General features: G+C 44.6%; 1 protein-coding gene and 1 non-coding gene across 2 annotated transcripts in view; both read right to left on the bottom strand.

Moving 5' to 3' along the window:
- Positions 1–17,419, bottom strand: part of LOC146190874 (cell adhesion molecule Dscam1-like) — a 142,919-nt gene extending 125,500 nt beyond the window's left edge. Inside the window, exons 1-2 of the mRNA XM_084600245.1 lie at positions 17,248–17,419; positions 8,720–9,079 (exon numbers count right to left, since the gene is read on the bottom strand). Coding sequence (XP_084456371.1) covers positions 8,720–9,079; positions 17,248–17,419 — 532 coding nt within the window. The remainder of the gene's footprint in view (positions 1–8,719; positions 9,080–17,247) is intronic.
- Positions 17,420–20,619: 3,200 nt separating this feature from the next.
- TRNAL-CAA (transfer RNA leucine (anticodon CAA)) lies at positions 20,620–20,692 on the bottom strand. The gene has a single exon. It is a non-coding gene; the product is annotated as a tRNA-Leu (tRNA).
- Positions 20,693–26,740: the final 6,048 nt, after the last annotated feature.

The raw sequence follows: 26,740 nt of genomic DNA on the forward strand, positions 1-26,740 counted from the left end.
GCTACTTTTTGATTAGCGTTTCTTTAACTAGTGGGGAAAAGAAAAGCTGCATTTTGTTCCTTGTCAGCTTTAAACCACACAAAACAGTGTTTTCTTGATAAACAAATGGAGAAGTGTACTCCTTTGAGAGTCATGGTGGCGTAAAACATGCTACCTGTTGCTGCTGTACCAAGGAAATATCCATAGAAATATCCATGCTTGAGGTCAGTTGAGATCTGATTAATTAGCAGAATAGTACATGTGAGAAAAAAGTCGCGATATAATATGTACTCATATATATATTAATGCTGTGCACGAACATACCTTTTACTTAGAGTGAGTACAGCTTCCGCCAATGAATATGTTGAATTTATATGCGGTAAAAACAATAAAATATTCTCTCAAGAAACAATGTAGTTTTGATATCCCATGCGGCTTCTGTGTAGAGAAACTTGTTTCGTCCAAATAAAAATGAGAATGTGGAGAGCCATAGTTGTTATGGAAATAAGTGAAATGTATATATACCGATGAGAGAACTTACATCTGACACAAGTGGTGCTTCAAAAGCAACTAAGCGGACACGAACAAACGTGAAAGTAGGAAATATATTGCAAAAATTGGTTAAAAAAAGAAGTGCCAGTTTTCTACAGTATATCCTTTCATTCTAGGAGTGAACGACTATTCGAATAGATGTTGTATTTGCTCAGAAACGTTTCTTTGGTCGCGTGCTTAATTTTGACGAACTGATATTTGCTGGTATGGTGAAACAGCATGTGCTTATTAGTACATATATATTATGGTGCGGCTACCCAAAAGTAATAAAAAAATATTATGCCTCTGCCCGAGCCATGCTTACTTTACAGTTTTTTATAGTAGGTAGGGATTTTTTTTAGTAGTATGGTTTACTATGGCTGTGCTTTTTTTTTTCTAGAAGTATTTGGCGGCTGCATGTTTTATTTCGACGAACTATATTTACTTGTGAAGTAAAACTGGATATGTAAGTCTCTAATTAAACATGCGAGAGTTTGAAAAATGGACCTCTTTCGACCGCGGTAAGGCGACTCGAGTGGAAACAAGACTTAGCAGAAAAAAATACTCTCTTACAGAGCAACCAATTTTAAGAGCGTTTTGCATAGCGCCATGGCATGTGAAAAGCAATACTGAAGATAAGCTAAATGCGTCAGATTTGTGTAGATTAGGCGTTGTAAGAAAAAGTTGGACACTTCAGGGGAAACTGGAGCTTTTCAAGTCAGAAAGGGCAAAGAAATGAAATCACTCTGCCATCTACTCCAACCGTTTTCGTAGGGCATCTGTGGGGACGTAGAAATGTCTTGCGCCGACCCTCGTGGCTACGCTAAACCGCCGTCTACTTCCAAACAGCGATCGCCTTGGCATCACGAGTAGAGGGATGCTTAAAATTTGCCTTTAATGGTGTGATACTACAGCCTTAATTCTGGTTTGCGTATATCACTTTCGTGCTCGATTAACCGCCAATTCTTTAAATTCTGGCTTCATTATCTGACACATATTCATTAGTTTATAGTCGAAAGTCACGACGTTATCTGAAAGGCAACCCGACATAAATACAACGTCCCATTTTACCCAGACCATACCAACAAATCTGCGGTAGTCTACGGGTAGCGTGTCTCACTTATGAACCGAGGCTCCCGGGGCATTAGATTCCCATCTCAAAGGAGCCACCGGAGTTGGTAGAACCCTACAAAATGGTAATGCTATGCGCTGGCGGTACGTCACACAAGTTGACGACCAAAAAACGCCTGCCACGTCACCACGGTGTAAGAATATTTTTACACCGTTCACGTCTCCCATAAGCTACACACTGTATACTTTGTCGATAAGCAAGAAGTTCGCCGAAGAGTAGGAAAGAAACAACGAAGACCGAAAAAGGGAGCCTGAGTGGCAAGTTTATCCCATTGGTGCCTACAAGCAAGAAAGCACGTAGATAGTGCTAAAATACAAGCAAGGAAACTTCGTGTCACCAGGAATAAATCTTGGACATTTAGAGAAAAAAAAAAAGAAAGAAAGAATATGAACCTTCACTACTGCAATATTTTCAACAAACGGCTTTCATCGCTCTGTTTCCAAAGGAAGGAGGCGCCACGAAAACGGCGTAAGTACAGACTCTGCATAAACTCACGTTTGCAGTGAAACTCACGACATTACCGCTCGGAAGGACATTCTGACGTGACAACGCGGGGAGGGCTGTACCTCGACATAATTCAAGCAAGGTGGTGTATTTCCTCGTCGCGCGACTGGAATGCCTAAATAGGAGTAGGTGTCGACCAGTTCTTCTTCCCTTGCGTTTCCTTCTATGCCCCACAGCCCGTGTCCCCGCCTCGCTGTATTTTATGCCTTACATCACGTGGAAAATATGGATTCCTTAGCTCTACCCTGGCGGAACACGGGACGTGCCAGGAACGCTGGAAACCTAACTTCTTGCCCTCTTCTCAACCTGAGTCTCCTTTGCCCCGAATCGCTTAACTTTGCACTGTTGTTTCCCTAGCTGGAAGTAGATGTGCTCCCAGTTTCGATGGCTTTGCCGAGCAAATCTCTCTGGGAGAGGTAAGAAATGCGAAGCCTGGGGGGAGGGGGAGGGAGTGTTTATTTGCTTTGCCAGGGCTCTTTTCTGGCTTAAGGGCTCAGAGGAAAGGACACAGCACCAAAAGATACAAAGGAAAGATGTCGAAGGAAGGAAGACGAAAACGAACTCGCGTGCCCATGGACTCTGTTGCCGACGTCTTATCAGCCGGCCGAAGGATTTGCAGGATCGACTCCGTTCTGCTCTAGTCGCCGGCGGCAGGCGAGAGAATTGGCGTGAGGGTGCGCTGCGCTCTTTTACGCCCCGCTTTTTTTTTCCCTGCAATTTTGCGCTTTAGAATTTTCGTTCCAATTGGGAAAGTTTTAGCTTATGTGCTTTTGTTTTCTACTGATTTCGTGAAAACTGCGCGTTTCTCTGCAAGTCCGGGGAAACAATAGAAAAAAAAAAATCGGGGCGGTTTAGTCTGGCTAAGCACGGATATACATGCAGAAGCATTGTTTAGCACTCCTTAAGCTAAGCTGCGCTTCGTTCAGCTTTGTTTTGTGCGTCTTGCTACGTTCACCTATGTATTTAGCGACTGCTTTAGGCTTTTAATAAGATGAACGAGGCCTAATTAAGATCTCTGCTGCAACGTTGTCCAAGGAGAGGAATGCAACGAAGACGCAGGCATCCGAATTGCAGCAAGAAAGACTGGCATCCTAGAAGGCGAAGGAACCGACTATCTGCGCGTGAAAATTTGTTGACACTGTCACATATGGGCGGCACGTTTTCAGAGCTTAGCTTGAGCCGCCAAATTGCAGTGACTGTTTGATAATTTGGCTGTTTTGAAGAAGTTTTAGCGTGACGTAAAAACGCATGTTTTGAACGTTCCTGTGTTCTCTAATGGTTGCACTGGGTTTGCGCCAAAGCAGGTGATCAAAAATTATACAAGATGGCGCACTAGTCTAACGCGGTACTAGCCAGGCTGATTCCTTTGTCTTAGTTCTGTTTTGAAACCAGCTGGTGTAATTTTTCGAACATTTGCTCAAAGGAGACGTCAAAGCCACCTTAAAGAAATGCAAGAATGCAGGCAGTAATGTTCCTTCTCCAAAAACAGAGCGCCGGAGGGCTTCAGGACAGTTCTTAGTTTACATCTTGTTCGTTGAACAAGGGTGACTAAAGGAAACACAACAAAAGCGAATACGCTGTTGACCTAGCACGAACGTTTTTTCCCAAATGTTTGCATCTGGTCTAAGTTGAGCTGGATAAAAAACGTGCTGAAGAAAGTACCTTTGGTCAGTGTTTGGAATACCTTTATCGTTGCTTAGTACCGGGAAGAACATGACGTCGGTGCTCAGTGAAGCTAACAGAAAGGCTTTCGGTAAAAATAAAATACTAGAAAGTGAGCTAAGAAGTCAGCAAGCAAAGGTAGGCTTCTGTCCAGCGATTACTAGCGGTATTTCTTCTTAATAACCCGAGTACTGATCCTAGGAGATGTGAAAGGTGACGCTTTAAGCAATGTACTTGCATTTTTACCGCTTAGCATTCTTGGTAGTTTAGAAACTTACAAGTGCCAGCAGCTTCCGGAAGTTTTTGATTGGAAGTTAACCACACACTTTAACGGAATGCGCCCGGTACTGAAAGGAAAAGTAAGGAAGCGAAACATGCACAGATTTCGAACTAGGGAACATTCCTTACTTGGAAGTAGATTACGCAAGGCGTCTTAAAGGGCCCTCGTTCGAGGAAATCTCCCATTTGCCGAAGGGAGTGTAGGAAATTGTGAGCAAAAGAATAAGGCGCGCCGGAATCAGTCACCGCTCAGAGCACTGGAGAAAGAGACGGAAAAGAGATTGGGAGCCAGCGAGAGCCTATTTCGTTCCCAGGGTTCTGCCGTTGCAGCGTTCGCATATATCAAGGAGTGCGATAGTCGGAGGTAGCGGTGGCGCTTTTACAGTGGCGGGTATAAATGGGCCCGGGCATTTTTGTGTGTGGGAGCTGAAAAATGGCGCCGCATCGTGGCGAAGATTCCAACTGCGGCACGAAGACAAATCGTGATCCGTAAAGTTTTCTGAGAGCACCCAGGCAGCGCAGGCATCACCGCGGGCAAGAGAGGCATTTGAAAGAGACGGTGCCCCGGAAAGTGGATTTCAGATTCCACGTGCATTTCGATACTTTTATGTCCAACCTACCCGCCCTGCTTGAGCTTTGACAAAAGGCCGACGGAGAAAGCGGATATTGGATTACGCTAACGAGAACCAATTTGACATCGCGCACGGACGTTTGCGTATTTTCGGTTCTTTATTTAAACGCTGGAGAGGAGCTGGGGAGGGGGGGGGGGATGGTAGGTTTCTGCTCTATTTTATCCTTTTAGGACGACTTTCGTAACTGTACTGCATTCGTATTAGCTTTCTCGGTCGTTTAGAGTTCCACGCTCTTTTGTCACAGTCTTTACTCAGTACAGGAAATGAATGTTATGAAAGGCCATATAATATCGAATATTCGTTTTAGCAGAGCCTTACGTAAGCTCCATACGCTTGAGAACATATTTTTAGAACCTAAAATGTGTGAGACGTCTCAAGAAATGTCCAAACTATTAGTTGCATGTTGATTAAAAACAACATATTTAATGATTATGAACTTATTGAAACTTGTTTACAAAACCTTGCGTTCAGTTAAAAGATACGGTGAACATCGTATGATAAATATCAGCGTGATAACGTCGCAAAATTTTCATCCTATTAAGTCGTTGAAAGCAAGATAGATAGATGAATTTATTGAAAAGAAAGGCAGAGAGTTTGGCCGGAATAATTAAAATCTGGCCTGCTACTCTGCATTGGGAAATGGGAAGGGGAGAAGAAAAAAGATCATGACGATGTGGGAGAAGGCATATGAAATATATGCACAGGCACGGCAGCTTGCTTTACAAGCTCGATTCAAGTCCAGTGGCGCACAAAAAAGGGCAAAGAGCCCGCACTGCGTGGACATCCTTCCCCTTCTCCTGCCAAGCGCCCAGCAGCAGTTCCTCCGACAGAGGCCTCTTGTCCAAACGCTTCAAGGAAGCGGCTAGCACACTCCTTTCGCCCGCATACACTGGGCACACCAATAATATATGGTCCACAGTCTCTGGGATGCCACGAGTTGAACGTTCCGGCGAGTCCACCTGTCAATTAAATGTAAGTACCTGCGCGTGAAAGCCACGTTTAAACGAAGTCTATGCAACAAGATCAGCTCGCTTTTACCAAGAAATCGTTATGTTGGGAGGTGAAGTAATGCGACGCGTGGTGAGATACTGTGACAAACTAACAACTTATCTGAAATTTATTTAGCTTGCCATTGCGAGCTTAGGCCCTTGCACGTAGGCCTGAGGGGGGAAGGGAATTCACCTGATAAGAGATTTCTAGGGTTAGTCTTCAGGTATTCAAAACAGCGGAATTTGTGGTGAAGTTCAGTTGGTGTACTACGCACTGTGTACGTGCTTGCTGGGGTTGATTTTAAACGCGACCGCGTTAAAGACCCTGTCATCCGGAAAATGTGGCTTCGGCTTTGTAGGAGTCTGCGTTATGTGCGAAGAATCACGTGCATGCCTTGGCAGCTGGAATGGCCGGGCACTGATTGGTCAGCTGTTTGTTTGACGTTACAATACCACGTGACATGGCTGAGTTAGGGTGTACTGTAAACTCGAGTTTCATTTTTGAGATGGGAATTGGACCTTCTAGAGCACTTGTATTCTGAGTTAGACACACTAATTCTATTTCACGGAGGCAAGTTCGTGCAGCTTAGGTAAGGGTGGGCTTTATATTGCTACGAAGATGGCGAAGCGGGCAGTGGCGCGGGGCGGAGCGCTCGCGCCAGGCCCGCTGGCCATTAACGCATATTTCATCGTCATGTCGTCACGTCGTTCTGTTTCTGTTGTGTCTTCGTGTTCCATCGCTCGTCATGCCACCACGTAACATTTGGTAGAGGTGCGGTTCATCCACATCCTCCCCTTGCACCGTCGAAGCCAACCATATGCCGGGTCCATCGGCCGACAGCCCGTGGAGATCGCCGCCCGGCTTTGCCCCAGCCCTTTGAGCTCAGATTCGACCAGCCGCTCTCCCCAGCACCGTCCCCAGCCCTGACCACAACACACGACGACCAGGAAGAGCCCAAAGCTGACCCGACCGACCCCACGACGAAGCGACCTTACGACCACTCGAGCGAAGACAGCACCCCCGCCCAAGCCGTTCGGCGTGTTCATGAGCCTTGGCCTTCGGCTAACGGTGAAGATTGGACATGATGCTCCGGGGTAAGCATTCATCCCATCTTCGCACTCATTGTGGTGTCCAGCGTTTCATGTCCTAATCCTGTGTCTGTGTTCATCGTCACTTCATGCAATGGATTTCTAGCAATCGATCGATCGCTCGGTGGCCCCGGGTAGCGCTACGAAGATGACGAAGTGGGCAGTGGCGCGGGGCGGAGCACTCGCACCAGGCCCGCTGGCCATAAAAGCATATTTCATCGTCATGTCGTCATGTCGTTCTGTTTCTGTTGTGTCGCCGTGTTCCATCGCTCGTCATGCCACCACGTAACAATATTTATGGCCTTGCACATAATATGGTATCATATGACTGTAAGTAATTTAGCATGTATTAGACAATAGAGGGACAGACTTAAAAAATATTGAATAAATGAGTAGGGAAATGCATGTATGAAAAGGTGGATCCGTAAAAGAGAAAGGCAGGCGGGAACCATCAACGGTTTCGCGCCATAAGCTCGAAGGTGGTGTTTAAGTTTTCCAGAAAATACTGATGCCTTCTTATCAGTAGACATGGACAGGGTAATCGCAAATGTAGTTCGGAAGATAAGAAGCAAACAAGGGTCTAAAGGCGAGTGGGTGATCTCTGACACGCCCAGAATTCATAGGACACGGGGTCGGTGGTACCAGGGTTGCTGCTTTGTCATCCGCGTACACCCCTGCCCAACGTAGACTGTCTAATGCGTCCGCAGCCTCTGTTATTGACAAGGAGCGTATTGTATTAAGAAAATATAATTAAGTTAATTTCACCTGCTCATAGAAAACATTACCGCTGCGGTGGCCTGATTATGCTATTAAGTTCGTGCTATCTTCAGCCGTTTGCAAACTGTGAGCCAACCAGCCCAGAAGCAATCCTTACTGATCGTCCTTTACGTATACCACAAAACAAATTGAGCAGCTTTCTGTTGTTCTTAAATTGAGAAAGCTAAGAGGAGAAGGCTCGCTCTGCTAGCTAACACTTCGACGAGCGAGACTACCATCAAATTTTAGGCTAGCGCTCTCAACGTTCCTTTATTCTGCTTCGTGTTCTCAATGACCTTACCTTGTGCTCTCTCCATGAAATTTCTCATGTATATATGCATATTTTGGGCACCACGCGTTTACAATACAACATGCACTGGAGCGATAAGGCAAGGGGCATTAGCATCGCGAGTGTACAGAATTAGACGTGCTTCAAATAGACGCTGCATGCTATGATTACTGTAGCGGCACTCGGTATTTCAATAAAGCGTTCCTCCCTTACCACAGTAGACCGAAGTGCTTTCCGCATGTTGCTCGAGAACGGGAAGTCGCCGAGAGCGAGCACCATCAGCGCATTTGAAAGCAGCCTCTATAGATCTAGTCATTAAGATGACTAACAGCGATGCATTTCAAGCACAAAATTGGGAGTCGTGACGAAAGCGGTGGTGTGACACTAATATGTATTGCTGCACTTGATCAAAACAAGGAGAGTCACCTATGGCAAGGTATCGACGCCGTCTCGCTGCCGAAAACCCCCTTTGTGAATGTAATTATAGTTGCAATAACGTTTCTTGCTCAAGAACGTTGACTTGTGACAAATTATATTAGTAGAATAAATATAACGTGATTTCATATTGGATGAATCGGGCACAGTGTGAAAGATCGCCATTATGTTTACAATGACACTGCAGAAATCTGGTTTTCCCGTAGTGGCCCCTTGCATTCAGCCGGCTATGCGGCAGGTTATTCTACGGCTTTATGATTTGTTGGTCCTTTGAATCCCTCTAGCTGATGTATATTACTTTATATCACACATCATTAATCCATTTTGAGGGCCTACAATGATCACGCTTGCACGGAGCTGAAAATAACATCTGACCTCTGCCTGCACATATCTTAGAGACATTTTAAAATCGAAGGAATGGATTGAAAATACTACAACTCACCGGCGTTGACGTGCACGACGGTGCTGAGGATGGTGCCCCGGTCGTTGCGGGCTCGGCATTGAAACGCTGCGCGGTGTACCTCGGCGCGAAACTGGTGCTCGCGGAATGGCAGGAAGGTGAGCGTGCCTTCGTGGATGGTCAGCAGCTGCGCCCGTGACGCAGCTGCAAGCGTGGTGGCGTTGGTGCCGTCGGCCGCGCTTGTCCACCAGACACGGGGCCGCGGGTCCCCGTCAGCCGTGCAGCGGGCACTGGCACCCGTCCAGTTGGAGAAAAGCAGCTGTGCGGGGGGCTCGCTCAGCCACCGGGGACCGGAGGAGCCGAGGGCGGACCCGGAAAGTCCCGCCAGGACGAAGAGTGCGGCTGAGAAAGAAAAATGAAACGAAAACGCTCCATTGCTTGACTGTGGGTTAACAAGCAAATCAGTAGCGAAACTGGTCACTTCTATAAAGGCGCGCTAAGGATAATTTTCTGCGAGGAAACCGTTCATGCGAATCAGAAGCAATTTTTGCTTTGTCGGCCTTGAGAGCGGCCGTAGACAGTAAAGAAAAACATGGTGCAGTATGTGCTACTTTGATTAAAGCTTACATCAGGAAGCGTGCGATAGTGACAAGTGATGCTGTGTTTAGAACTGAAATTCTACGCAGGATTGCTACAGAAAAAATGACCTGAGGTGTCTTGATGGCCAAGGAGAACATTTACCTGTTATATTGGCTCAGAAGGTCGTTCCAGATAGGTTCAATCATTGTAACTATATTCTCTAAAGAATGCCAATTATTACCACTAGTAGCTAACGACGACCGTAACTCGAGCCACCAGTTTGGCAGCTTTCCAAGTAAGATGTCCAACGAGAATTTTAGTGTCGCTTTTTTGATTGTTGGTTACAGTGGTAGCGATTAGATAATGTAAAACTCGCTTAGGCGCGAGCTTGACCCGACAACGGGGAAGCTCTGGCCATTGACTGTGCTTCGTTCATATCACGTGTTCAAACAACTAGCACACTCCGGCAATAGTGAATGTGTGGCGTCGCTTGGGCCAATGGACCAAATGAATAGAAACAGAATAATAAATTTTAATAAAAATTTGTTGTTTCCAAATAGAATTATGTACAACTGCACAAAAATGCATACCGCATTGAAAAATCCAGTGTAACTATTATACAGTATTTCGTACGCCGTATACTTTTTCTTGAACAAGATGTACGTGTATGAAACCAGGTGGATCTGTCATATTGCTACTGAATACCGAAATTTCTTGATAATTTTACCCTTCAGGAGCCAGCAAAAATGTCCTAATTAACCGAAAGCTCGAATTATTATATGGGCCTGAAGAAACTGCAAAAATATTTTGAATCACAGTAAATTGATCTGACTAGCACCTGCACGATGGTTGTCTGTAATTAAGATGAAATCGAAGGGAGAACTACGTTTTTCCCCGGTTTCGTCAAGTCTCGTTTTGCGCAGGATGCTGCAGAAAAGGGACAATCCCTCTTCGCTAAAAAAACCACCGGGCGTTTTGAGGGTGCCTCACTGCGTAAGAGCGCGGTAAAGCATTGCGGTAAACCATAAAGTGTGGGGAAACTGAGGTGAATTTCAAAATTGTTTATTAATTCGATAATTTCGTTGGGAGTATTCAAACATTGGGAAAACTTCGAATATCGTTTTTTTTTACACGAATACAAATAGAATAATATACATATTGAATTTTAAATAATATTCGCACACCCGTTGTTTTTAGTGACCTGTAAAGGGTGCATCTTGGCAATAACATGTTATGCGCGGGGAAGCCCTCAAATAGAATATTGTTGCCGGGGTGCGCTCGTTATTGCCAGGGGAAGCCCTCGCATACATAATGAGGAAAAACTCGCCTAAGAATAAGCTTCTAACGATACATGGTTGCAAAAAAAAAAAATATAGAAAAACATTTTGCTTTAAGTTTGCGCTACTGAAGAACCAGAAAGAAACAATTTACTGATATTACATGCTCAGCTCCACAGTGATTGATGCAAATTCTTGACGCTGACAGTACTGATAAATAATACGAGCAGAAGACCGGTTTAACTGAAGAGGAAATTGTACATTAGGGTGCTTGTTTTGAAACCGTGAATGTCGTTTGATATGAATTTTATGACAGCACCGGAAATATAAGTGGCAAAGCAAAAGTATTTTGAAAAATTAGAAACACCAGTGAGAATGTGTGATTTTTATAAAGCAGAAGGAAGAAAACATATGGGGTGGATGTATTTGTTTTAATGAAAAATATGTTCAATTGTTTCGCTTCTTGGACTATATCTCTTTTTCTTCGCCGATGCTAAAATGAAAGAATTTTAGCTTCTAATCGAAGTATAAAATACTGTCTTTTTTCTAATAGCGCCAGTTATCAGAATTTTTCTTAGGAGCTTCTCTGCACCGGGGAACTATATTATGTCGTCATTGAAGAAAGTGTGCGGTTGCGATAACAATGCACGTAACGATACGTTGTTCGCAAGTTTTAGCTCAGGCTGTTTTTAATAGGAGATAACCATTATCGGCACTGCGCTTCCAACGAAGGAATCGGAGAGGAAGTGGGAAATCATAAAAATAGCTATCATCTACAGCACGAGTAGGTTAGCAGTTCCTTCAAGGAAGCCGTGAGCAGAAAAACATTCGTCCCATTGCTTGCAGAGAATCTAAGCTGTGCCAAGGAAACGTATTTCTGTTCAGTTCACTTTCGCTTATCTCACCTTGTGATGACGGTTTATGTTGGATAACTAAATGAAACCTCAGTGACGCTTGTGTAGGAAATAAAAAAAAAAAAGTTTTTGAGCTAGGTATCTTGCTCCAACCACTTTAATGAACACGGGGATTTTTAAGTGGCCGGAGTGGCCATCAGCATCGGCCAGCATACATACATAGAACGACGCTAAAAGTAGCTGTATATTTTTTGAGGTTCAGTTTTTATGAGTTATTCACTTGCTCCCCAAATATCTCATCTTCACCCGGAGTGGGGTGAAGGCCATAAATGAGTTACACTTCGGGAATAGCGTCTTGAATCAAAACTTCCTGACTGAGGTGACAAAATATATGCTCCGGTGAAGTGACAGTAATTGAAAACCAGGAAAATATTTAGGTTGTCTGACACGCGCTCGGTGCATTATTGAAACTTGGCGAAACAAGCAGGCAGGTGAGGGCAGCGGGAGCTTTTTTTGTTTGTATAATGATTTTTTTACTACTTCAAGGTTATTATTAGAAAACCTGTACAACATAGGCCAGTAGAGCCCATGCAAGTTAACAGCAAAGCAAGACGCGGGACATCATGTACGTGATAAACATAATGAATGCTCAACTATTAAACGATTAAGGTTATTAATACTTTGTTTAAGAGGTCAACAGTATACAGCGAAATTGAAGGCCGTTATCATCGAAAGTGAATATTGTTTAAAAACTCGCGTCTTCGTCAATGTGCTTCAATACATCAAGCGTCAAATATACGCACTTTCGAGCACGCGAAGTTTTTGTACGTTTCATTTTTGAAAATACACTGGCTGTGCGTAGTATTGTTGCAAAAATGAATTCAACTGCTTCTAAATCACCAAATAGGCAAAAAGGCGCTTTTATCTGAAACATAAAAAACGACATTATTTTATAATATTGCAATGCGAGAAAGCCTACCTAGCAAGCTTAAAATGCGCATTTTTTTTTTTTTTTTACGTTTCGCGTCCCCAACCACATTGTTGATCAAGAAAATTCATAAACTGATCTCACCGGCGATGTTGATAACCTTTATTTTTGCAACATGAAATCGCCCTCTTGTGTCATATACGGTAGACTGATTAGGCTAATTTGGTCAATTAAAACTTCGTGCATTGATCTCTAACGCATACTTAACTTTCAACTCGCTGCGCAGTCCACCTGCGCTGTCGAATGGGCCTGTATTTCAAAATGTGAAAAATAAAATGCTATAAATGCCTACAAAATAAAGTTAATAGACGTTGAAAGAAAGCCCTGCACGCTTTGTAAACTTAGCCCACCGATATAATGACACAGTGTTCTAAATACCGCTCAAAATGCACCTCCCGATTGGGATTTCCCCAAAATTTTTCTTGCTTCATATGAGTGTGTATGGCGACTAAAATATTTTTATATTAAATACTTAGCGAAACATTCTAGAAAAGCAACTCTGAGTGACTGCTTCATGCTTCTGATCTCATTCTAAAGCATCTTAGGCACATTGTTTTTGTTGATTTAATCATGCCAGAACATTAACGAAGATTACTAGTGCATGTGTGCGGAATATTGTTCTTTTTAAAATTTACCGCAGAATTACGCCGCGAAAATATAAACAAATTTCTGGCCGCTTACACTGTAATACATGGCATACAAGCTAGAAACCATGCAGACTAGCTGAATAGTATCAGATACATATTTGGACCAGAAACCAAACACTTGATGGTTTGGTTTGGTTTGTGAGGCTTAATGTCCTAAAGCGACTATGAGAGACGCCGTAGTGGAGGACTCCGGAAAGTTCGACCACCTGGGGTTCTTTAATGTACACTGACATCGCACAGCACACGGACCCAACCACTTGAGCATTGAGAGAGGACACACACAGGAGATGTGTTTGCCAAGCATTGCGTAGTGTACAACTCAAGATATAAACTACAGCAGCGCATAAATCCACACTGGCGATCAACTGTCTTATCGATACTGAGCACTCATATTGTTCCTTTTATCGCTGAGTTGCGCTGAACGTTAGCCTCGAACGCTGTAACCAAGGCCGGCTCCCTGGTCATAATCAGGCATTGTGTTTCTCATTCTTTGCAAAACTATAGCAATGCCTTGATTACGACATGTCTAATATAATTTTGCCGAGTAAATACAACCGAAAGAATCCAAAATTTTAATTAGCGTGCCTTATGAGCGATTGCTGGGATAGAACTGAATTCACCGCGATGAATTCTTTTCCTTGCACTTAAATGCGCGGTATAGCGCTGGCATTTACGTAATTATGGAATTTATTGCCGCTAATGTTGGAACGAGGAACAAACAGGGGAAACGCGAAGTCCGCTTATTCTGAAAGAAAAACAAAATTGTATGTTAAAGTTTACTTATTCGATTAAAGGAAGTAACGCAGCTTTAGCAGATTGAAGGTTTCGAAATAAAGTGGAAAGCCCTGAATGCGAGTGCGGCATTCATAAAAGAACATTCTTTGAAACGGGAAGCAATAAGTAATAGCATCGACCTGGACGCTGCGAGAATGCTGAGGGTCCTCATTTTTTCGGCAAATATACTCAGCACAACTGAGCAAATTTCATTCCGCCTGCTTTTGCACGAGGCAGTGAGCGGAGCGCCGGTGCTGCTGTCAAACTTTCAAGTTCTTTTTTGAATATAGTAATTCCCCACTAAGCCCTGTCCCCTCTTTTTCAGCAATATGGGCGGACGATGGTGAATACCTAGCAATAACTGCAAGAACTGAATCAGCTTCAGTAACTCGAATCAGTGAATTCATAAGGCTGTTGAGATTTTTTTTTTCTGCAGGCGCATTAGAAAAACAAATTGCTCTATGCTAGTGTTTGAAGCGAAGTTTAGGTTTGGTAAATATTAACTATAAAGGAGGAGCTTTTTAAAGAACATCTGAGACCAATATATGTTGGCGAATTTTCTGTGAATCCTTACCCTTTTCAGCTTGTCGCCTGTAATACAGTCAATAAAAAGGCGAATAATTTTATTTCTGCTGGTAGAACTGCACTAATTGACGTTGAGATGGCAGAAAGAGCCTTTCCGAATGCATGTATTGGAGATAAATTTGTGTCCCTGCTGCCGTACATGTAGGAGGCCTAGTCAAAGTTAAATTCTTGCAAAAGTTTGCCCGGTAGGCAAAAAGAGCCTACAACTTCTGTGATCGCAATTTTTCTCTCGGATGGAGCGGCGCAGCATTGACTTTTTCTCCTGCTTTGCTGCATGCGCCTTAATACTTGCGTCTAGTTTTGTTCTCCATTGGAGTTTAGAAATGATCAATACTACCCGATCTTATTTAAGATTTAATTCATGTCTCCTAATAGATCTCCTCATTATTTTTACTACTGCCATGAAGAGGCCATCATGCTTAAATATTCTAAGTTCATGACGTTGAACTGGTGTTCTGAATGCCTCGATATTACAGGTTTTACTACGAAAAAATTGTCTTGATGAAAGGAAGTTTGAAGTTTTCTTTTACCAATATCTCTTACTAACCAATAAAGAACACGCGTCGAGTTGTCTCTCCAGTGATAATTTGAAAGTTTGAAGAGAAAGATAAGAAATTCAGTGCGCTTTACTGGTGTGACTTGTGGAGTTCGTATTGTGCAGTCAGTATTTTCTCATGTTTTGCGCAATGACAATCGTGACAACATATTAAAATATTGATCCAGATTTCTGCCGCTTTACATTCTCATTTTAACTCAAGTACTATTTTTTTTTTCGTGCACATTCGTTGATCATAGTGGCCTGTAAATGCCTTTAGTATCTGTATTCAATCGATTCTCTGGATTGGTATGATCAGGATTTTTAAGATAAAATCAGTCTGCGCCGAATAAGGCCGAGGAAATTTAAACGTGCCTTTATCTAAGTAAAGAGGAAAGCGAAAAGTAGCACGGCTACGATTCGGTACCTTGCATATATTTGCATCATCTATATATTCTGAATTTTTGTTCAGTTCACAATGAAATGAGGCAGACTTACTCGCATATGCACAGGGACATGCAAATGAGCCCCGCCGGGGCGGCGCAGTGGTTACGGCGCTCAACTACTGTTCCCAAGGACGCGGGATCGAATCCCGGCCTCAGCGGCTGCTTTTAGATGGAGGCAAAAAAGGTGCCCGTGTGCTGTGCGATGTCAGTGCACGTTAAAGAACCTCAGGTGGTCAAAATTTCCGCAGCCCTCCACTACGGCATCTCTCATAGCCTGAGTCGCTTTGGGACGTTAAAACCCCACAAACCAACCAAACCAAATGCACCCATGCCTAGGTGTAGTCGTAAACTGTGCAGCTACCTTATTATTAGGTATCGTAAATGTGTTGAAATAAACTATTTCTTCCTTGCACAGGTAACCGGGCGCAAGAAACGAGGGAGAAATTGTAAGGAACAGACACTAGGCTAAGAAAGCTCTATTTATAAAGCCGTCTGTCGACAAAGAGCGAATTCAAGCAAACAAAAAGAGCGGCAGCAGGAAACGGCTTTTCGTGCAGTGGTCCTGCTCTTCGGTTTTTCGACTCCCGAACTTACAGAGCTTAAGGCTTCTGTTAGTACATCTGTATCAAACTTGTAGAAAAAAAAAATGAGTGAAATTCGGCAGAAAGCGCGAAGCCCATTCACAAGGACAAGAAAGCGAGCGTAGCGCACCGCTATCTAGGCCCGGAGTCTCTTTTGATGCAGTATGGCGAGACGGCCTGCTTGAAAGGCGTTGCGGTGGCAGTAGCACTGCCCACTATCGAGTAACCCAAAGCCCGCTGGCACGAAAGGCGTCCGGCCGAGTAAAGCTACGCTCGACTGCCCCCGAGGGCCGTGTCAAGGCTCTCGCGCCAATGCGACTCGCGTTCAGAAACCTCTCGGAGGGAAACCTGCGGAAGAGAGAGCTGGGGAGGCAACGCTGTAACAACCAACGAAATACCAACTGCTGCCGAAGGGAAAGCAACAATATAAGAAAAAAAATCAACGCCCAGAGAAAAAAAAGAACGGTTGGGAAGGAGCCGGTCCCTACGGCGTCCATGCGCTGAGTCCTGCCACGCGGCAGAAAAGCTAGCTGCCTGTGTGGAGGAAAACTGGCCAAACTCAGTTGTTGTTTCCGCGCGGCACGAAGGCAAGAGGAGGTGCGCGGGCGGCGGGTTAGTGCTTAACGCTGTATAGTGGCGCGAAGGAAGCGCGCGCTAGGGGGCGTTCGTCGTCTGTGCGTTCCGTTCCGGAAGATAAATTGAGCGGGAGCCGCGAAGGCCCCTCGACGGCAGCCTCCAAATGTGTTCAACATCTCTCATCCGCCGTGTTTCGGGAGCCGCTGGCGTGCGCGGCGCGGGGCTGCTCAGCGAGTCTCCGCCGAATCCCTTCTTTCTCCCCGCCGCTGCGTCAACGCGAGTCTCTGCGTGTGGCCGTGCCTCGAATTTCTCTTCCGAAGTCAAAGGGATGCCGGCGGGAAGGGGATGAAGATTCGGTTGCCTCGCCGCCTCGAGGCACGCCGGTCCCTCGGTGATATTTCATTTTTGCCGTTCGCTGCCCCAATGGCTTCTCCTTTTCCCATCTTCTTCCTCTTACTCTCATGGTTTCCGTGGCGCAGCACACGCTGGTTATGTCCCAACCACTGCCTTCGTCACCGCGTCTGTTTCTGCGTGCGTGTGTTTCTTCGGCGGTGTCCCATTGTTTGTGGCGTGCTTACTCTTCATTGGACGGCCGACGGGAAAACAATAAAGCGACAAGCTTCGGAAATGGATGCTAGAGGGACGAAAAGAAAAAGCGCTGAGAAGGGAGGGGGAGGTCGAATAGCTTTTTGTTGGCCCCGGGCTCGTAGGTCGTTTGTTGCCCTTGCCTCCGCTTGGCTGGCCCGCGGCTTGTCGTGTCGGGACGTCCCTCCGCCGGTTTCCTGCCACTTTGCTTCGCTTCTCGTAGCCGGAGGCACTCGTGGAAAGAGTCTTGTTCTCTTGGTGTGCTCGTGCAATCGGCCGTATCCGCGCTTCGCTTTTTATCTCGTTTCGTTCCATCTCCGAGCTCTCCGTTTTCTTTTTTCTTTTTCTCTCGTTTGCTTACTTGTGCGGCTCTGTGTAACCTTGTTTCAATGCACGCCCGACTCTTCTTCCTTGCGGCGGTTGTCATTTTAGCTTTTTCTTCCTTTCTCGGTATTGTGCTGAGCCCTTCCTTTCCAGGCATGGCTTGTTGCGTTTCGCCTCAAGTCTTTTTCCCGCAACAATAACTCCTACACATTTCTCTCTTACCGACCTAATTTTTTTATATCTTTCTTTTTTTCCCGCATTAATCTCTTTTTCCTGTTCTTCGGCTTTTGGGCTTTGTTTCTCTTGTACTCGGTGACGGTAGCTTACAATCTTTCTGCGCTCTTCTTTCATTGCCTTTGTCAAGAAGCGTAGAGTTGTAAGGCCGGTAAGTTTTTCTTTGGCGTGGCTATCTTTCTCCGTCACTAGGGCTGTCGTTTGTTAGAGTCAATGCCGTTCCGTTATCGTGCACATCGTCGACTCCTGTCAGGCGAAGACGTCTGTTCTGCACTGTTGTTTCTATTTTCATCACCAGATAGTGAGCTAAATGTGCCTGCAATCTGTGGGCTGGGCTCGTGTGTTGTTTTGCTAGAGTCACAGTACCGCATCCTCTGCTTGGTGTAGCCCTGATAACAGCTTCCTCAAAAAAAGAGAACACCTAGATATACAACATACCTTCGGTGAGTTTCTTTTGTTTCCTTTTCCACTTGTGAAACTTTTCTTTGTACGCGCATTAAAAAAGTTACCAATGTTTCTCCAGGAATTTTCCGGATTGATTACTACTTGACTTCCAGATTACTTGCTGTTTTGAGCGCTTGGCAATGACCTCCTATTGAATACGGATGGAGGTTGGGCATGTAAGAAAATCTAGTACGATACACTTGCGGAGAGAAGCTAGCTGCATGTCCGGAGCTGGTTGGTATATTATAAACTGTGACAAGAAACAAAATGAAACGCAGAAAAAAAAAAGGATTCCTGCTGCAAATACTAAAAATATTGTTCTTATATTTGAAGCAGTAGAAGATTTAAACCACAAAGTAATAAAACTTATTAGCATTCCCACAAGCCGCAACCATATGCAAAAAAAAAAAAAAACAAGTAAACAAAAACGCTGCGCAGTTTCTTCAAAAATCACGGGTCAGTAATCCCTTTCGCCGCGAATTAACGGCTCAGTCTAAGGCCTTTTCCCCTAGTATTTCACCCCTGAAGAGCCGAGCACCAGATCGGAGAATTCTTACAGATATGGAAACACTGATGGCTCTCGGCAATAAATAAATAAATAAATAAATAAATAAATAAATAAATAAATAAATAAATAAATAAATAAATAAATAAATAAATAAATAAATAAATAAATAAATAAATAAATAAATAAATAAATAAATAAATAAATAAATAAATAAATAAATAAATAAATAAATAAATAAATAAATAAATAAATAAATAAATAAATAAATAAATAAATAAATAAATAAATAAATAAATAAATAAATAAATAAATAAATAAATAAATAAATCTTTTACTTTAATATTGTGGTGTTGAGGGGCACACTCAGAAAGCCATAAGACATCTGAACGAGGAATGTGCCTCAGCAAATTTGGACTCCGGGCTGGGATGCAAGGCGGATACTCTATACCAGAAGGCCACAGCGGAACGCGGAATGCACGGCGATGATGTTGTCGCTCTCCTCCACTCGTATATATATGTCTATCTTCTTCAAGGATCTGGATTTGTGTAATGTGTGGAACATTACATCAAACATTATTGAACAAGCATTTGCCTGTTAGTTTCCTTCAGCTGCGCCCTTTTCTTACCACATTTACACTAACTCTCTTCTTCAAGCTATGTCGTCACGCAAGTCACGCGAGTGGTCATGACTGTTCAAGGCTGTTTTAAAAAATTCACGTTAATTATTTAGGGCGTTCTATATATCGCACGCCTAGTGCGTCACAGAAATGTTTCCCTGTCATCGAAGTCACTCAAATCACTGTTTTATAAAATTACGGTCCGCTCGAATTGAGAAAACGTTGCATCTGTCTGGAACCCTGGCATCTAATCACTTAATTCAGGATCAGAATCTGTCCAAAAGCATGTTTTTCGTTTTGTAATATCCAACCGTTGCTGAACTGGTAGAGTGACTGCCATGATAACAAGGTTATCCCTTTCCCTCGTTTCTCATCTCTAAAACTTACCTTCATAATATCTTTTTCATAAAGTTTATAGCCTTCATTACCTTTGGAAGTGTTCTTAACAACGCTTTTTTCAGTGTTCATGGATTAGCCCAATAAATGTTGGAAGCCTGTCTTATCACACAATTATTTTCACAATTGATTTGAACCCAGAAACAGCGTCCGCTGAACGGTACTTCTACATTACACCGATGAATTAACGCGCAACGTTGCATAGCCAAAGCTCATTAATGAGGTTCTGTAAATACGTGCCGGTAGCTATGTATTTTTTATTGTGGTGGTGTTTGTATTTATTTGCTTGATGTTGTGGCTTTTAGCGTATGACATAAAACACGCCCTTCTGCATTACCTTAGAGTCCTGAGAGCAAGGATAAATATTTATAAATGAACATAAATGTGTATTTAACAATATAAATAAATAATCCTAAAGAATTTTATATTTCTTAGCTTGTTGCGTTATGTTCTTGGTAAACATTTCGCTCGTCAGGAAACCCTCTCTGTATGAGGATATCACCCAGGTACTTTTTGCACATTCTAGATGCAATGATGGAAGCATATTAATATAAATGGGTGACAACCACACCATTTAAAAATAAATAAAAAGGTTGCTATTTATAAAAGAAAATGCAATGTATTTCGGTTGTCTCAGATGTTCCGCACGCACGCACGCACGCACACGCACGCACACACACACACACACACACACACACACACACACACACACACACACACACACACACACACACACACACACACACACACACACACACACACACACACACACACACACACACACACACACACACACACACATATATATATATATATATATATATATATATATATAAACGAAAGAGAAGCCAACGGTCGGCGAGGCCATGGGAAGCGTTGGCTATAGTACTTTATGTCTTTTTTTTAATGTTTACTTGGGTAATCACAGAAATTAGTAATGTAATCTGTTTAGGTGAAAGATAAATAAACACAAAGTAGAAGAAAAAACAACGTGCCGATGGTGGGAACCGAACCCACGACCTCCGAATATTGCGTCCGGTGCTCTTCCAACTGAGCTACATCGGCCGCTGTCCCCCCTGCTACTTGCTTGGGTATTTATGTTGTCTGTATACGAACTTTGAGAGTGTTCACCAGCGCCACCCTCAACCATAGCGGCGGACGTGTAACGTCCTTTGTTACCGCCAGCGTCACATAGAACGTGATGGTGCTCCGGGTTGGCTGCGGGAGGGGAACCGGGCTCGGTGGGCTTTTCCACAGAGCCGTATGCGAAGAGCCTCAAAGCAAGCGGTCCCTGCTTCGCTTGATGAGGTGTGGGCATCCTTAATTCAGTTCGGTGCCTGCATACTTCATGCAGCAACGAGTTAGGAGTACTGACAGCGCTTTCTTTCTTTCTTTCTTTCTTTCTTTCTTTCTTTCTTTCTTTCTTTCTTTCTTTCTTTCTTTCTTTCTTTCTTTCTTTCTTTCTTTCTTTCTTTCTTTCTTTCTTTCTTTCTTTCTTTTGAATTAAAAATTAAAAACACCTTTTTTCCCATCAACTGCGATTTCGCCAGGCGCAGCAAGCTGTGCTTTCCCAGTTCTAACAGCGTTAAAACACACATTTTAAGCTCGTGTTCAGGACGGATTTACGCTCGTCCTGAGGGACCCAGGTAGATCTAATCTCGCATCCTGGCGTGGGAGAAATTTCTCATGGTCCGCGTTATTTCCCACAGCGACCACAGAAAACTCCCCTCGCCTCCTCATTTTTTCATTCCCTTCTTTCCCCATTCAACCGCAATCTCATAACGCTTTGCCAAGCTTTCCACTACGTCTCACCTTTCATGCTGTGGTCGGCTTGCGCAGAACCCCATGAAAAATTCAGTCGTAAGGAGGATAAGAGCGGAATTCGAAAGTGTGGCGTGGGCAATAATTGATATATATTCTCGCCGTGGGGGTGCAGGTGTCACCAGGGATTACGCGTGCCCCGCTGGCTTCGGTACCGTGATCGAGCGTCAGTGCGAACTTTGAAGGCAAAAATGACTACGATGATATACTGGGTGCAGTTGTCTATCTATAAACACATTTTGTTCCTTCTATCGCGAAAGGAACGGCACATAAAAGCGAAAACGATGCCGACGACTGAATCACTTATTGCTTCATAGATGCAACATGACGTGAACAATCCTCCTCCTGTGGAAGCACAAGAGGGACCTTTAGCTTTTTTTGCACCTTGTGGATGAAGTTATAAGTGATATGCTTTGTACCAAACACCTGCCGGTGCTTGTCAATGAATGACTGAAGTGATGCAGGGCTCTAGCAAGCTTTGTTCGTGTACACATTTCATACACAACATCGTTTAGTTTTCAAGCTTTGCGTTGGCGTTCCTCTTATCATGCGACACTGTTATAGCTGAGAGCACTACACGCTACTGCGAGGGCGGATAGCTCGCAAAAGTTTCATTTTTAATGTGTTAGCTTGTGCACTGAGTGATTATATCAAGCAAAATTGTGTTTCGACACACCCTCCTCAAGCTCGGCACAGCGTCCTGATGGCAACTTGTCTTTTTAGGTTTTCCAAAAAAACTGTTGTCGCAAAGGGCTGCACTGAATGCGGACAATCCTAAAATAACCGCAGTAGAAAACACTTATTGCTTGCAAGAACGTTTTGTTGGACTAGTTTTTGACAGTTCATTCGTGTGTGTCCGTGTGTGTTTTCGCGCCTTGATCTCACGATGAACGTATTGCTTGACTTTGTGTTCTCATAACAATGCACTGCTACTCTCTTCAGTAGCTGCGAATTAAGCCGTAATTAACACCCATGCACCACCTTCGGTGAAAAGTTCTACAAATTCGCTTGCTTTAAAATATTTGCATGTTTAAAAGAACCGGTTAGCACTGGTTCAAATTTAACATTCCGAACATGTATTCAGTAGGCATTTCGTTGTTCACATGCATGTTCACATAAAAAGGCAGAACAGAGAGCTTTGTAGTGAAAGAATAATGTTGCAGAAATGCTTCCGCGGCCTACTCGCCTTTGTGCAGATTTCCCTCTCTGCTTCCTCTGCACCTACATTATAAAGTCAGCCTCATGGCTTATTACAGCATTGCTCTTGTGCGCTTGTCCGGTGGTTCATCCGAGTGAGTCACGAGCTACAAGCCACGAGTGAGTCGCGAATCAAAAAGAATTTCTCAGAAGAAGACAAAGAAGAACCCCGAGCTCTGCGCCGCTCGCTCGTGGTTCTATTTTCTCCTCTTCTGAGAAATTCTCTTTAGCTCATGAAATAAATAAAGAGTGCAGTTTAACCGTACACATACACATGCAGGAATCTCTCTAATTTTTTGCCTAAATATATATCGCAGAAACCCTTGAACAGCGGTGCCCGGATCTGAAATTAGGGGATATATTAATCGTCCTTTGAATTTTATCCCGATGGTTACAAAATGTTGACATGCTTGCTTGTACTGCGGTAGTGCAACTCTGTATTCTGGTGAATTCTTTATGCGCTCGTGTATCCAGTGTGTATACTTTTGAGACCCGTGTGACATCTGAATACTGAACTAATTTCCTCCTTTATTTTGTTTTTCCTAAACGTTCAAAATGAGGAAAAGGCGAGGCATGCTAGGCGCGCCGGGCTGAGGGGATTAAATTATTGCCATGGACCCTCACTAACGATCTTATAATTAATCGCACGCACACCATTGCAATTCTACGTTTCGCGCATATATATCTTAAACTTACTAGTCCTGTTCAGTGCTAGGTAGGTGCCATTGTAAAGCGCGAGAAAGTAGGGGGCGCTATTTAGCAGTTTCGGCAAGACTACGCATATGGCGTAATATCCGGTATATCTATGTATAAATGATCTTTAATTAGAGAATTCATGAATATGCTTGAGTGAGCAGGATAAAAACTAACAAACTGTAAAGAAGAAGGTGACCTGGCGCCAGCGCGCCGGCACAAAACGCGAGCACCAGCTGTTCGAACCAGGACCTGCAAGCGCCTACCTTAATCTAGCCCCGGTAAGCGAGCTCGGTCTACAATAAAGCCCGTTATAATCTTGGAATGTGCGAGGACTGATCCTGGAGATACACAGTCGTACCTTCGGTATCACGATGCCATCTGATGCCATCCAACCAAACGCTATTTTACTGCCACCCACTACCTGCCCCGGTGCGCTTCTTGAACGGGATACTGCCATTTTCAGTGGCATGGACGACCATGATGTGAAGGACTGGCTCTCCTCCTACGACCGGGTCGCGCGCACAATCATTGGAACGACGGAATGAGGCTGACAAATGTCGTTTTCTACTTGACGGATGTTGCAAAACTTTGGTTCAAAAACCACGAATCGAACTTCGCCCCCTAATCCGCTTTCAAAACCGCCTTTATTGACATCTTCGGGCGTCCGGCCGTGCGCAAACTTCGCGCTTAGCAGCGTCTTTCCTCTCGCTCCCAGCCCAGCAGGTCGGTGAAGGCTTCACCAGTTATATCGAAGACGTCCTCGACCTATGCAAGCGCTTCAGTACATGAATGACAGAGACTGAGCGCATAAAACATGTGCTTAAGGGCATTGAGAAAGACGCCTTTCACATGCTTGCAGCCAAAAGCCCTACCTCTGCCAGCGAGATGATCAACCTCTGCCAAAGTTATGACGAAGTGCGCTGAGGGCGAGTCTTCACTCGGTTGCCCTCACCACAGGCCGCGACTCTTAATAACATCGACGTAACGAGAAAAGTCAACAGTTCTCTCATGCTCCAGATTCAGCAGTTTTTCCGTGAGGAGGTTGCCCAGCAGCTGTCACTGCTTCCTTCTGTTCTGAAACCGCCATTAAGTCTGGCACCAACACATCAACACCTGATCCGGGTGCAAGTTTCTGAGGCCATGCCGTCAGTTTATCACCCGTCTTCCATTGCAGTGCCTCCCGTTGCAGCGCCTCCCGTTGCAGCGCCTCCAATTGCAGCTCCTCCTGTTCCTGCACAACCTGTTGCAGCGCCGCTTACATACGCTGAAATAGCCCGACAGCCGCCGCCAGTGTTTCTTCCTTTTCAATCTCCCCCCTCCAGTCATTCCCGCTTCTGTTGTTCGGCTGCGCCCCCAACGTTTCCAACCATGGCGAACGCCAGACAACTTGCCGATTTGCTACGCCTGTGGCATCGCTGGACACGTGATGCGTCAATGCCGCCGTCGCGTCATGACCTTTTTGACGAAGCCAGCCACCGGGCATAAGCTTACGACACTCCAGGACATTTTACCAGAGCACCGACTTCTGAGCCCATCGACTCCGAATAACATTCAGCTGTTCGTCGCAGCTCGGTGTCTCCCATGCAAACGTCGTTCAACTCCGCCGCAGGGAAACTAGTGATCGCAGTTACGGAGGCAAGAACTGCATTTTCGACGAAAGATCAAAGCCCTCGTTTTTAACCACCGAATTCGATAAATGTTTCCGTGGAGGGCATCGATGTTCTCGCCCTTGTTGCTGCTGTGTCCGTGCTAAGCGAAAAATTGTGCCGCCAGATGCGCAAAGTGACGACGCCGCTATATAGTTTTTCGCTTCGTGCCGCCAATTCCTAGCTCATCTACCGTGCGGCCGCCTGTTCAGCGAGAGCACGTATTCATGATGCTCTCTACATCATTGAATTTATCGTCCTTTCATCACGCTCTCACGACAACATCTTGGGCTGGGACTTGCTATCCCAACATCAGGCCGTTATAGACTGTACTCGAGCTGAAGTAGCGCTGTTTTCCTTCTGTGATGCCATGACGACCGACATCTCTACTACGTACGCCAAACTCGCTGTGGCTGACGATGTTTTAATCTCGCCATGTTCTGCCTTCTATCTGTTTTATCCGACTCTCTTACCGACGGATCTGTCATCTTCACGCCTTACGACGGCTTCACGCGTCGCCTCTGCCTACCTCTGCCGTTTGTCGTGCTTACTGTTGAAGCTGGCTGGAGTGCCATAGCAGTCATCAATCCATTCCATTGCCTGTTCTCTCTCTCTTTTTTTTTTTTTTTTGTGGGGAGTGTTTGGGACACGTCCAGCTTTTTTCCTCGATGCTGGAATGCGACAACTGCGATTATAACCTTTTGCCATTTACCGGTTGCTGCGCTTACCGCTACTTCTGCAGATTCATCTCTGTTGACAATAAGCTTACGCCGATTCAACATACCCAGCTTCTTGCCCTTCTTGACCAATTCCGTGCCTACTTTGATTTGTCACGTCGCAGTTTAGGCCGCACATCGGTTACACATCGGATCGACACCAGCACCCATTCGCTCCTGCGCCCACAACATTACCGCGTTTCCGCGACCGAACGTCAAATAATCGACGAACAAGTGGCCGACATGCTTAAAAGTGGCGTCATTCAACCCTCGCATAGTCCTTGGGCCTCTCCTGTCGTTCTTGTCATGAAAAAGACGGCTCCATCCGCTTTTGCGTTAGCTATCGGCGCTTGAACAAAATTATCCCTAAGGACGTCTATCCCTTGTCTCGAATCGACGACGCCCTTGAGTGTTTGCAAGGCGCAGAATTTTATTGTGAAATCAATACTACGCCAGGTTTAACCGCTCCTCGCTGTATGCCGTATCCATGCCCCTGGAAGAAGAAGAAGAAGAGGAAGAAAAAGAGGAAGAGGAAGAAGACGAAGAGGAAGACGAAGAAGGTTACCCGCAGCTAACGCTTCCGCTCAATATTCGGTTCAGCAGCTTTGAACCCTTCTAATTTTTTCTCGTTTTTGGACCTCCGTTCCGGGTACTGACAAGGCCCGTTGGCCGACGCGGACCGTGCCAAGACAACTTTCGTCATGCCAGACGGACTGTACGAATTTAACGTCATGCCGTTCTGACTGTGTAATACAGCTCCCGCGTTCGAGCGCATGATGGACACCATATTGCGCGGCATCAAGTGGAAGGCTCTGCTTGTACTATTTGGACGACATTGTTGTTTTCTCGCCAGAGTTTCCGACGCATTTCGCTCGATTGAAACATGTTTTGGAATGCCTTACTGCAGCTGGCCTCCAACTAGATTTAAAGAAATGTCACTTTGTCGCACGGCAATTGACTATTTTGACTATGTCGTTTCTAAGGATGGTGTGCTTCCCGACCCAGCTAAACTTCGTGTTGTCACTGCGTTTCCAAAA

Source organism: Amblyomma maculatum, chromosome 4 (assembly GCF_055883805.1).
Source record: "Amblyomma maculatum isolate TAMU_Amacu chromosome 4, ASM5588380v1, whole genome shotgun sequence".
NCBI classification, from domain to species: Eukaryota; Metazoa; Arthropoda; class Arachnida; order Ixodida; family Ixodidae; genus Amblyomma; species Amblyomma maculatum.